We start from the raw sequence: 13,968 nt of genomic DNA, 5'->3' as shown, positions 1-13,968 counted from the left end.
CTATCTATCTATCTATCTGTCTATCTGTCTATCTGTCTGTCTGTCTGTCTGTCTGTCTGTCTGTGTCTGTTTGTCTGTCTCTCCATCTATCTGTCCATCTATTTGACAGGCTGTCTGTCTGTATCTGTCTGTCTGTCCTTCCGTCTGTCCGTCTGGCCATCTGTCTGTCTGTCTGTCCATCTGTCTATCCATCTGTCTGTCCATCTGTCGGTCCGTCTGTCTGTCCGTCAGTCCGTCCGTCTGTCCGTCTTTCTGTCTGTCTGTCCGTCCGTCTTTCTGTCTGTCCATCCATCCGTCTGTCTGTCCATCCATCTCTCTGTCCCTCTGTCCGTCTGTTCATCTGTCTATCTATCTAGTTTGGGCCAGGAATCTGAGACTACATTGATTTTTTTAGAAATCTCATTTTAATTTTTTAGTTTTAGTTTTAGTTTTTTTTATGATATAGAATAATGAAATAATAAGAAAAGAATAAATTCTACACTACAGCACTTGGTTGATAATCAAATAACATTTGTGACACTGACACTATTGTATTCAAAACAGTAAATATTATTTTTGTCATTCTTGCAAATAAAAATATGAAATTCCATTACTCTAAAGTGCACAAAAGGAAGTGAGAAAACGGGAACTGAAGTCCATTATTGTAAAGGGTCATAAGGTGCGGGTCACGTGGTCATTGTCTTGGAGTGTCTCACAGACCTTGAAAACACCTTGTGCTTGGTCTTGGTTTGATCTAGGAGAAGCACAATACTGCCTTTTTATAATACTACCTTCAGATACCCTTCAACACACACAGACCAAACTACCATAAAAAACATAATCAAACACATTTATTGGAGTTAAACAAGCTTAACATACAAAGCTTTTACAGTTACTGAGTTTGCAGCATGTTTGTTTGATTTGTGTATTATCAAATGGCTTCTAGTAACTAGTGTTTAAGATACTCGCCAGCATATAAATCATAGTGACTTAAATGTAATATCATACATATTTATGAGTTCCTTAATTACTTTGCACTCATAAGTTTGGCCTCCTGCAATGTCATAGCTCACCCTGCCCTCGCTGATGCATACTCATACGCTGTGACTGAATGGTTTTGGCTTGCGTTCATCTGTCTGTTGGATCATAAATATAGCACCATCAGAGCTCCTTGGTTACACATCCATTGGCATTAATGATAAATCACCTGAGTACTTGGAAATCAGATACCTGTGAAACATCCTAGAGCAGAGTAACTCTTATCTAAACTCTTAACCATGATTGAAGAGGTACTTAGTTTGTGAGCTGAAAGGATATATCACTTTCCTCTTTACAACACAGAACAGACGTGATGTATAATGCAAAATTTAAAAATAGCTTCATCCTTTGTCAGTGCCATGTATGTTCGGCAATATTGCTTTCCCTTAAAAAGCAGGACACAAGCAACTGGATTTTCTGTTAAAGTCTCGACCAAAAGTGAGTTTTACAAAAACTGATAACATTATTATGGTAGTTATCAGCACATTTTAAGTACATAGCAGATTTTATTAGCTCAATCAAATTCAAGCATTGAATCAAATGATGGAACCACTTGAACATCTCCTGAAGTTTTAACCTTGATAAGAAACTCCTTGTCAGATGGCTTTCTCATCCAATGGTGATTTTCTGTCTGGCTACTATTGGACCATTCTTCTAAACACAACCACCATATTCACAATTGCTCTGTTTTTTGCAAGACATTTATGCTCACCCCATTAGTGGACACCTGATACCAGACTCACCCATGGACCTGAAGCCCAGATCAGACATAGGAAACAAGAGCAGACTGAATTCAACAGTGATCTGTATGACCCCTCTGCTCAAATACAGCATTGCATTAAAAGAGCGAGCCACTCTCTCCCACTGTTAAAGCCCACTATGGCTTTGTAAGTGATACAGCGGCTTTTGTCTGCCTTACACAAGGCTTTCAGAGAGATTGATGAAGAAGAGAGGAAAGAAGCAGAGCTCTCTCTCTCTCGTTCTCCATCTTTTGTTCTTGGTGGCTTGGGAGGAGACACCTCAAGACATTAGTAACACAAAGCTGCAGGATATAGTCTTTGTGTATGCATGATTAAAAGTGAATTTGTGTGACTATGCATTTTAATGGCTTTCGTTATGTTGTTTGAAGGTGGCAGTCATATAGATCAGTTAGAAATTGAGAATTAATCTTGCAATGTTGGTTTGGAGATCTGTTACGAAAACTAAATTGAGGCCTTGCTCTGGGTTTTTAAGCATAAACTCTTAGGGCCCTATTCTAACGATCTAAACGCAAAGTGTAAAGCGTGTCCAAATCCACTTTTGCTATTTTAACGACGGAAAAATGATTGGCGCGCCAGGGTGCATGGTCTAAACAGGTTATCCCTATTCTCTTAATGAGTAATGGGTGTTTTTTGGGCGTAATGTGCAATAAACCAATCAGAGTCTCATCTTCCATTCCCTTTAAGAGCCAGTTGCGCTCGTGCCATGGTGGATTGCTATTTACAAGACGGAATTTGGTAAGCGCAAAGACAGAACGTGTCTCCGAGATGAAACGGAGCTGCTCATGTGCGAGCAAATAGAATAGATAGCCTAATTCTGATACATGCGATGACTATCCATTATGACATGTAGGCATTTATATATATATATATATATATATATATGCGCCAGACTTTAGACCAGGTTTGAGTTGGTCTATGGCGCAGTCTATTTTCAGCTCCTTAAAATAGCATTGCGCCAGCAGTGCACCTGAACACACCTCTTTTTTAGACCAGCACACCCATGGGCGCACACCCATGGGCGCACAAATGGGCGCAAATGCATTTGCTAATTAAATGACGTGGCGCTGGATGGGAAAATGCGAACAGCGCTGGACTGAAGCTAGCAAACACACTTGTGACTTGCATCGCATTGCGCCGGGTGTATGATAGGGCCCTTAGTCTGGATGTGGGGCTTAACCTGTGGTCTCGGACAAGAATGTCGTCCAATTACATCATACTAAAGGTGATAATGACATTGTTGAACAATATCACTTAATTTACTTGAATAATGAACAGCATTTTAAGAATATGGTTTCTACAGTTATCTAAATTGTGAAAACTTTATTTTATGTCAAAATTTCAATATTGTTTTTTTTTTTTGCAGCAGTAAGCATTGTAACCAATCACATACAGTACATGTTTGCTGATTTTGTAAATGCAGTGGCCACTTTAATTTAATTTAATTTAATTTAATTTAATTTAATTTAATTTAATTTAATTTAATTTAATTTAATTTAATTTAATTTAATTTAATTTAATTTAATTTAATTTAATTTAATTTAATTTATACAATATCAATGATAATGATTGTGTAGTTTTATCCATAAATGCATGTTTCAATATTGCAGAAAAGAGAATGCTAAATGGAATCCAACCAAAGTTTCATTTTTGTCAGTGATGGCACATATGCAACCTGTGTTAATGTAAATTATATTAATTGAAAATTAACAATCAGAGAAATATTATATATTAGTGTGGGGCAAGGTAACGCATTATTATCATGTTAACGCATTAATTTATTAACAATTTATTTATTAATAATTATTTTATCGCACATTAATGCATTTTTTTATTTTTTATTATGAAAGTCCATTGCTCACTGGCTCTGAATACACATACAGACAAATCATGGGAGGGGATGCTCCAAATTAAATTGTTTAGGCTAAGCATCAGCATTCATTTATTTTTAACAGAAAAGAATGCAAGGAGCTCATAATAACGACTTCATAAATGGGAAATAGAAAGTTTCTGATAGCACGTGAAGCACAGCACAGTAGAGTGCATTGTTTTGTTAACTTTGTGGTTTATTATTTCGAGTCATATGGGACGTGGTCACACATGGCCCTCTCACAATATATTGCTGTACAGGTCTAGCGCTTTTGCCACTCAGAAATATTCACGCAATCATGCAGCACATATCAGAAGATCTGCACTCCAGCATGGTTAACGCTCACACTCACTGATCTATATATAATTATACCGCACTCTTGCCCACCTCTTACAATGGAGCCAGGGACTGTGAAACAGAGCGATCACACTAGTCAATCGAACCTAGCTTTGGGGGTTAAGATTACCTAGTGTGAGCAGGCCCTAATTATTCTCTACCTGCACATCAAGTGTTGTCCCGCGCCGCACTCTGCTGCGTTGGGTCCCGCGATCATGCAGGTCTATACTCAGAAGATGCCTGTTATAATGTTATGATTGAGGCTCTGGACTCTGAGCACAACTTGTTTTTCTATGACAAACTATAAAATATTATCTATTAAGATGTTAATGTCCTGGCAGTGACAAATAGCTTGTTTTATATTTAATTTAGATACATTAATGTTATAAGTTAAGATTTACAAGAAATATTTTAACTGCTGCTATGTAAAAGAAATACTGCTGTTATAAAGCACCTTATTTGTTTAAAGTGTTTGCAAAAGTGTTTGTTATTGCACTTTTGTTCATATAGCAGTAATTTTAAATGAAAAAAGTGCACAATACACTACTTTTGAATGCATTATTAGTTGTGTGCATAACAATACGATTCAAATTTGTATTTATATATATATAAATATATATATATTACATACACACACACACACACTGTATATATGATTTTTGCAACAATCATGCTGTTCAGTAAAATGAACTTCCTGCTTTTTGAAAAAACAAGTCTTGGAAACAGGTTTTGGTGTAGATCTTGGTTTTGAGAGATCTGTTTTTAGATTGGGACCAGATCTGTATCTTAACTCCTGCTCTGATATATATAGACTACTTTTTAAGCTCATGTCATTGCGATTTCTCTTTACATTTTGTCTATGTTTGTTCATAAATATGAACGCTGTTGTCTGTCATATGATGAGTGTATAGGCATGAGTTATTTATGCTGGTGCTTTTGCAAACTGTGTGCTGTGATGAATGTGTCTGCATATGAATTGACATGCGTGTGACACTCTGTATGTGTGTCTGTTGTTATTCTTTAACATGTGAGAGTGTCTCCCTGAGCGTCCTGTTTGGCATTCAGTGCATCTGAGAGCTCGTTGATCACAGAGAGCACTGTGTATGCGTCTGTTCGGCGGGTAAACTCACAGTGAGTCACAGACTTACCCGCTTCTGTCCCCAGAGCAAGCACACACAGCCGAGACGCTGCGTTACTGCTAACATCAGCACAGAGCACTAGGCACTGTCTCCCTAAACACCACATTACTCACCCTGCTATGGTAAATCTCAGCAAAACACACCCCAGCATCATTCACTGACTGTGTATGTCTGTGCTGGCTGATTTCTAAGCCGCTTTGCTGTTGTTTGTCTCAAAATGGCATACGACTTCTGCAGTATGCAGTATGTATACTGCGCACAGTATGTAAATATGTTCCTGTAGGCTGTTGAATACCAGGGTGAGCTTCTGTATTTGGCAAAACTTGCAGTGTGCAAGCAGAGCGCACAGCGTGAGATGCTGTATCCTACAATGCAATACGCTCCACTTGACCTTCTATTTCCAGTGTGACAAATGAACTCGAGGCAATATTAACTGAGATATTTAACCTCTGTCTTGACTCATCATTTTATCTGACTGCCAAAAGGTTTCATTCTTTACATAAAATGGGATTAAAATGCGAAATAAACATTTGTTACTGAGATTAATATGACTGGATTCCACTCAGTCTTGAGCTCATATAATAGTTTGAAATGTTTATTTGTTAGGTACTATACTTTCATTTACTTTTTCGAAACAATTAGGTCAGTAAAACTATTATATTAAAATAAATGAATACTTTTGTTTAGGAAGGATGCATTACATTGATTAAAAGTGACAGTAAAGTCATTTATTCTGTTATTTCGATTTCAAATAAATTCTGTTCTTTTCAACTTCATATTTATTAAGGCATTCTGAACAAAAGTATGGTAGTTTCCACATATATTTTACACTGATATGAATATGAATAAGAAGAAGGATCATGTGATCCTTGTCTTGCATCTTAGGAATAAATTACATAAGATATATTCAAAGAGAAGTTATTTGAAATTGTAATAATGTTTCACAATATTATGAGTTTTTTAATTAAATAAATGCAGCTTGGGTAAGGATAAAATACTTTTCCCTCTGTTACCAATTCCAAATTTGATGGATTATTAATAATATTTATAATGCACAATAAACATAATACTATTCTGCAACATGAGGCCATGAAGTTAATTGTAGAGTCCAGTTATCATCAAAAAAGTTAAAGCTTTTTTTTTTTTTTTGGTCACACTTTAGTTTGGGGACCAATTTTTTTTACTGTTAACTGACTATTAACTATGACCTCAAACTCTTGATTTACTACTTATTAATAGTTAGTAAAATAGTTGTTAAGTTTAGGTATGGCACAGGATTGAAGGAAATAAAATACTGTCATGAAGAACAAGGCATTTATATGTGTTTTTTAAGTACTAATAAACAGCCAATATGCTTGATATGTGCATGCTTATAAGCAACTATTTAATAGTGGGAATTGGTCCCTTATTTTACGTAAACTTAGAAAAAGCCTTTGGTAAAATGGTCCAGTACGAGTCATAAGGTGATCTGCAAACAGAACATCATGCATACTGCAGATATCGTGTGATTAAATATGAGTATGTAGTATGTTATTCCGATCATAGCCACTGCGAGTGAATTTCCGGGTTGTCTAAAAGCACCTTGAGACTTTTAACTGCTCTGTGATATAGTGCTAAGTGATTTCTATCTCATCTCAATCAGTGCGATCCATAATCTCCTCCAGCGTGTTGTGCTGATGTAATATCCTGTGCCCCTGCGAGCCGGACTCCCTGGGAGAGATGGATGGAGCTCTTCACGTACCTGGCTGTGAACAGTCTGCTCGGCAGCATGCTTATATCACAGCTCTGCAGACTCCCCACCTCTCAATCACCTTCACCCCTGTCTGGATGACGAACCCAAGGCACTTCTCTCCTCTCTTTCACTCATATTTCTTTTCTCTGTCATTCTTACTATCTTTCTGTAGCCTTCATTTTTCCTCTCCACATGCTCCCAAATCCCCTTAGCCTCCCGTCTCTGTTCTCCCCGGTAGTCTGGGTGGGTTTGGTATCAATCCCTCTTTGCCTGTGTGCGGATAAGGCTTCCCTGAGAGCTTTCAGATGTCTCTGATTATGTCTCGTCGCTTTGTGCTGTTTTCTGAACATCTCAGCATCTCTCTCACAGCATCCAGCATGGATAAATCGAGCAGCTTTTATAGCTATAAGGATCTTGAAAAGCACCCTTGTTGTTTTAAAAGGACATCGTGGTTTTCAATCTAGAGGGGAAGCTTTAACTCTATCTTCCTTTTTTCTCACTGTTTATCGTCTTTCAGGGCTTAGGATTGTCTGTGCATCTGTGAGGAAGAGATTCTGTGGATTATTGCGTATCCGAGGTTTTTTCTTTTCATTTTTTTGTAACATTTTAAGAGTGTCAATGAATAGATTTGGTGTCTCAGTTCAGGGGTGTCTAAATGTGTTCCTGGAGGCACTTTCCTGCAGAGATCAGCTTCAGCCTGTTCCAGCACACCTGCTTGATGTTCCTAGTTATCATTAAAAAGCATGATTAGCTGCTTCTGGTTAGAGTTGAACTATCCATTTATTAAATTCACAGTAAGAGCTTATTATCTATTTTGGAGCTGCTTCAAGATAAGTCAAACTGGAAATGTAGACATTTACTTATATTACTTGGCATTATGGACACAGGAAAATGTGTAGTTGAGACCAATTTCATGCTTGAGAGCCACTAAGAAATCATTTATTCATACGAAGTTCTCTTTCTTAAAATGTAAACGAGCGTAAATGTCAAAATCATTGTAAATGTCTAAAGGATCGAAGTCTCTGACACAAAACACAATATCATTGATATAATCCAACTGTCTGCCTTTTTGATCAGACCCTTATTTTCTGGTCTGTGGCTATTGCCAACATTTCATTTATTCTTTTTCAACTAAACTTTATGGTGCAAAAACAATTACCGCTGGAGCAGTACCCTTTCAAAAGGTACATTTTAACCTCTAAAGGCTGCATATTAATACCTTATAGGTATATATTAGTGTACATATTAGAACCTACACTAAATGGTACATATTAGGATGTTTTTAAAGGGTACAGACCCCGTGACAGCTTTTGTACCATTTTTATAAGTATTAGTGTACAGCCCTATAGACTCTGCAATCACTCTTCCATTCATCTCTTTGTTTCTCTTATATTTCAGAGGCTTTTGACATGGTCCTCCGACTTGGTCGTAATTCCACTCTGACGCTGTTACGGGAGGAGTTTCCCGGTTTGGGGGCAGGAGCAAGCGGAGCCGTCACACAGTTATTCCTAGAAATGTCCCTCTACATCCTGGGCTCGGATGCTAATGTAAACGACATGGTCTCTACCTTCTTCTCCCACCTCTTTCCTTTCACCTACCGGCGTCTGCTTGGAAACGGGGCGGTGACGGGCATCTCGGATGAATGCCTCCGTGGGGCCTGGAGGGGAAGCTCTGCGTTCGGGTCATTTCCCAAGATGATGATGACCCGGCTGTCTCGCTCGCTCCTGGCCACTCGGGTCTTCCTGCAAGCCCTGAACCTGGGCATCGAAGTGGTCAACACCACCCAGCACCTGCGTGCGGGCAGGGACTGTGGGCGCTCGCTGCTGAAGCTCTGGTACTGTCCGCACTGTCAAGGCCTGCTGGAGGCCCGGCCGTGTCGCCCACTGTGTGTCAGCACCATGGGGGCGTGTCTGGGGGGAGCGGCGGAGGTGCAGCCTCATTGGAGGTCATACGTGGAGGAACTGGGGTCACTTGCCGCTGCCATGAAGGGGGAGCAGGACATCGAGGCCGTGGTGCTCAGACTGCACGTCATCATCAGACAGGCTCTCAAACAAGCCGTGGCGGCCAAAAGCAAAGTCAGCGCACAGGTGAGTGACACTTGGTCTCAGAAACGGCGTGAGAATTTGAGCGCTGTAGGTGATTCCAGACATTTTGCCAACTTCAGCCGTTTTGCTAACACCCTCATTCCAAAACCTCAACCTCCAAAGACATGTCAGCAAACCCAGTGTCAGTGGACCAGAATGAGTGAAATGATTCAGAGGGAAAGAGTGTTACTGATTGACTGTTAATAGAGCCTAGGGCTACAAAAATCTAAAAAGCTATACAAATTTTCAGGACACCTCTTTCAGTATAGTTATATATAGTTATATATTTACATGCCTAAATATAGTCAAGCTCTTCATCTGTCTGTATAACATCACACAATTCAAATTCTACTGAAAGTTTCAGATTCCTGATTTTAGTACTTTTCAGTGTTGCCAGATTGTAAATGTCCAAGTATCATACCAGAAGTTCAAAATTATCGTATTTGGAAGAAAATTATCGTACACGAGTCAAAAGAGTTATCTATTCTGAACCAACTACATTTTAACACGGCCTGCAAATTACCAATAAGCGATAAGCCGTATGGTTGGATGGAAGCAGTACAACAAAATACTATCCCATTATTTTCAGTGACTGTCTGCGTCGCGGCGCATATTAAAACATATTAAAATGATTTTAACATTTGCTTTGTCGCGTCCAGCGTAGGCGGAATTTAGCTGTTGCAGTGTGGCGTAGTTAACTCATAACTACACATCTGAGCCGCTTTCATTGGAAGACTGCGTGTTGCCAGATGTTGAAGGATTTCTTGCTGTCATGGACCGCAACATAGTGCTCGTTAGCCTTAAAGCAGGGCACCCAACCTCCCCGAGGTGCACACGAACGCATTTAGAGTGTCTGTAATGAGCCGATTAAGTGTATGAGTAAACAAGCCCTATGACTGCAACTGTCATCATTTAACTTTTCATAAACAGAGGTAAAGATTATCGTACAAATACGATAATTATCGTACCTCTGGCAACACTGGTACTTTTAAGGAATCAATATTTCAATATTTTGAATAAATTAATTTAGAACAATTATTGCTTTACAAAGAGTTTTTAATGACTTTTCACTCTTTTTAGACTAAATGCAATCCTAGAATTGGCCTTTAGTTGACTATGTATTACTAACTAAAAACGTGGTAACATATTTAATTTATTCATATTTCTGAAAAGAAAAACACTGACAAAGTGCATAATATGTATCTTTATTATTAATTATTTCATTGACTAAATGAATAACTATTAAAAAGAACAATAATTTTTTTTTTCTTTTTTTTGTGGTACTCCAAAGAAAAAGAAAAAATTGGTTGGTGATCTTAGAATACATACAGTACATTGTTATTTTTCATAACTTTTTAAAACTGCTTTCAAAAACTACAGAGCTCAGTAAGGGTAATGGGAACATTTACATGGGAGTGAAGATTAGGTTTCAATATTCTTGAATTTAATTGTACAATTTTAGTGTTTCCACAAAAAAAAAAAAAAAAAAAAAAAAAAAACCTTTTTTTGGAGACAAGTGCAACACTGGTGATGAAGATGAAAAGAAGAACTGTTATTTTAAATGCTTTTGTGAGAAAGCTTATTTCCCCAAACAAACTTTTTGCAACTTAATCTGCATCATATAAAGCGGTCTATAAATAAAGATGACTTGACTTAATGGAAAGTTTCTGGGGCAAGCAATACTTTGGCAATAGAACAATTTGAGAGGGAATGCAAAAGCTTTGAGATATGATTTATGTAATTTCACCAATCACAATGTCTTAATAGTGTCTGCAATATTACAAATGAATCAGAGAAGGTTCGACACAGGATAGGTGTTTGTTCGTGGAAGAGTATTCAATTCTCCCCTCTTTTTCCTTCTGTAACCATTTCAAACGTTCATCTTGCGTAAGATCACTCTAAAACATTTTTATCCAAACATTTACTCAGGAACCGTACGTTAACCGTACGTTAGCGAGATCAGGAGGACAAGTGCTCATGAAATATTGAACATGAACAATGGTGGAGCTTGTACTGCTTTTGCAAGACGGGGACGACGTGCTGAACTTTCCACTTTAACATTGAGTTTCCATTCAGCGCGAGACACTTACACACACGCTTACCGCACCATAATGCGCTCACATTATTCATCAAAGCTTCATCTCCACTTATCCCCTCCTCCGCAGTGTGTAAAATACTCCACCTTAGGTTCATGCCGGTTCGGCGTGGGTGTGTGTGAGTGTGTGTGTGTTTTTAACTGTGGTTGTGTTTGGTTCACACAGTATTTGTGGAGATCAGAGAGGCCTTTGATAAGAGGAATACCAACATGTTATTTATTCCTAAAGGGGTAATCGAGCTGCTTGATGGGGCTCCTGTGAAGTTTTAACAGCAGGGTCCTGGAGGAACTATTACCTCTTATACTTTTGCCCATGTAACCTCACATTAAAGCACTACAGTGTGATGCAAATGTTAAAATAACCTCACTACACACTACCATAAGCTGTTAATATATGCAATCACACAGAATGAGAATATTTCCACATCTTAATGTCCACATATTTCCTGCATATGTCTCTGTCTATATCTGTGCTCTAGAAACGGTCAGTAAATCCGTGCTTTGGTTATGTGGGAGAGATGCGATATTAAAGTCTGTGTTTACTCAGTACAGGTGTTTGTTTGTTCAGCCAGACCTCCATATATATGGTAATGCATCCTTCAGTGTAAAGAGCCATTGACACTGATGCTCGTGAAACTGGTTCTGTACTTTATTGCTTAATAACGGGACAGAGTGTGTGACGAAGAGAGAGTTTCTCAAGTTTGAGTTTAGCACTAGCTGGGCATCCATGTATTATATTCATCACATAACAATAGTTCTCCACCACCACCAAAAAAAAAAAATAATGCATTTACTTGAGATGATTACTCTGAAAAAAGCTGAAGTACTGACACTAGTGAAAATGTAATTAAGTTTGCGGCATTGATGCTTTTATCTATACTCTCCAACACTGATGGTTAGAGCACATGTGTAGGTGTTTGACCTTTCCACACAGTTTTTGAGTTCTGAAAGCTAAAGCTTCACAAATAAAGTAAAGCCTTGGTTGGATTCAACAACTATAGAGCTTAGCTTCTGTCAAGAATCGATCCAAAACTTTGTGACATCTGTGCCAGTCTTCACTCCGGTGTGTGACTATCTGTGTTTAAGCTCTTTCTGTTTGCGTTTTCTTTTCAAGGGAACAATGCTGAAGAAAAGAGGGTTTGTGCTCTTATTCTTTCTTTCGCTTATCCTTTTTTCTCCCTTCTCTGTGATCAACAGCTGTCGACCCAGATACAAAGGACATGTCACAGTGAGAATGGCCAATTAGGCTGAAGATGGTGCTTGTGCATGTGTGTTTGTCTGTCAGTTGGCTGAAAAGTGCTGTCTGCACACCTGATCCGAGCCGAGTGACTGTGATTTTCCTCCCTAGACATAGCCTGTGTTCTAGGATGGTCTGTGCAGGAATTAATTCAAGGAAGACTGACATTTTAAATGTGTCAAAATGCCACTGCTAAGCCAAAGGTGCACGGGTGTAGATTTGAGGATGGATGATAGGGACATGTCTCTGCTAAAGTTAAAAGAATATTGAATAATCCCTAGGAATATTTCTAGCAATCGCAGCTGTCAGAATGTACAGTTGCAGGAAAATGTATATGTAACCTCCAGATACATTTGTAATTTATCATAGACATCTGAATGCAATTTGATCCGACCTTAAATCACAACAAACAGGGTCTGTCTAAATAAATATCAACTGAGGCATTTGATTTGTTTGAACACAAAGTGTAAACAGTCACATTTTGTTCCTGCAACTGTAATATACAGCAAGTATTAAAATTAATATAGTTATATTTTTATATTATATTATAGGTTTCATTTGTTCGCACTAGTTAATGCATTAACTAACAAAGAACAATATACATTTTTTACATCATTTTTAACCTGTGATGCTGTTAGTTAAAAAAAATATTAACCGTGCAATAACTATTGCTTAAAAATGCATTAGTTAGGTTTAGCTTAACATTAATAAAGATAAGAAAATGCTGTAAAAAAAATTGTTAATTGGTAGTTCATGTTAACAAATAAAGTTAACAAATAAGAAACCTTGTTAGCAGTTATTTAATTTATGCAAAAAGTAATTGATTGGACATTTTATTCAGTGTACAAATATAATATTTGAATAAATATTAAATATAGTTAAAAAAGATGCATTATTGCTTTGAAATAAACAGCTGCCTCAAGACTTTTTATTTAATATTTATTTACAATAAACATATAAATATATGACTTTTCCAAAATAAGAACGACTGATTAGGAGCACAAGTTATTTCACTGTATAGTCTGATTAAAACTAAACCTACATCTTTTCAGTGGTGTCTGTTCTGGTGGCTGTTAACCATTTTTCATCCTGTTGGCTTTAGCACCTTCAGAAGTTTCCAGAAGGATTCTTGTTCTTACCTGAATCTAATTCTGCTGTAAAACAATGATATTACATCTCAGTGTGAAGAGCCCTGTGGCCATGTTCTATCTTGCAGTGTGACATCTCACTCATCAAACCTCTCATTGAATCTGCTCTTTCTTTCTCTCATTTCTTCTTTTAAAGTGTGCTCCCTCTCTCTTTGCTCTGGAAAAGAATGCATGATTTATGAAGCACTATTTTTACCAGTTACTGAGCAGAAGCGAGGGAGCAATGGCGACAAAAGAAAGAACAAGACTGAAAAGCATACTTTAAGGGTGCATGAAAGTGATGGAATGAGCAGAAATATGTTTTCTGGAAGCCGACGTGGGCACGAGGGACTGGAGCGCCTCCTCCTCTGACCTCGCAGCTGTAAGCGAGGAGGTGCAGGCAGATCCTGCTGTAGTTACTTCTCATCTGACACCGAGGACGAGAACAGAACAGACCTGTGCTGTTTCACACCGACGCATAGCACCTCTAAACTCTCAGACAGACTGAAACATCTCTGGGGAACATCTCTCTTTTCATGAGTGAGCGATTGCGACAGCGACTAGACATCTAAA

At 38.1% G+C, this 13,968-nt stretch overlaps 1 protein-coding gene across 1 annotated transcript in view; it reads left to right on the top strand.

Annotated features, from left to right (window-relative positions):
• The window catches only part of LOC132109500 (glypican-3), a 129,344-nt gene that overhangs the window by 61,361 nt on the left and 54,015 nt on the right, over window positions 1-13,968 (top strand). The window contains exon 3 of the mRNA XM_059515617.1: window positions 8,251-8,939. Within this exon, the coding sequence (XP_059371600.1) occupies window positions 8,251-8,939 (689 nt within the window). The remainder of the gene's footprint in view (window positions 1-8,250; window positions 8,940-13,968) is intronic.

The sequence above is a fragment of the Carassius carassius genome, chromosome 29, assembly GCF_963082965.1.
Source record: "Carassius carassius chromosome 29, fCarCar2.1, whole genome shotgun sequence".
In the NCBI taxonomy this organism is placed as follows: domain Eukaryota; kingdom Metazoa; phylum Chordata; class Actinopteri; order Cypriniformes; family Cyprinidae; genus Carassius; species Carassius carassius.
Note: the sequence above shows the minus strand (reverse complement) of the source record. Positions and strands in the feature narration are given on the sequence as shown.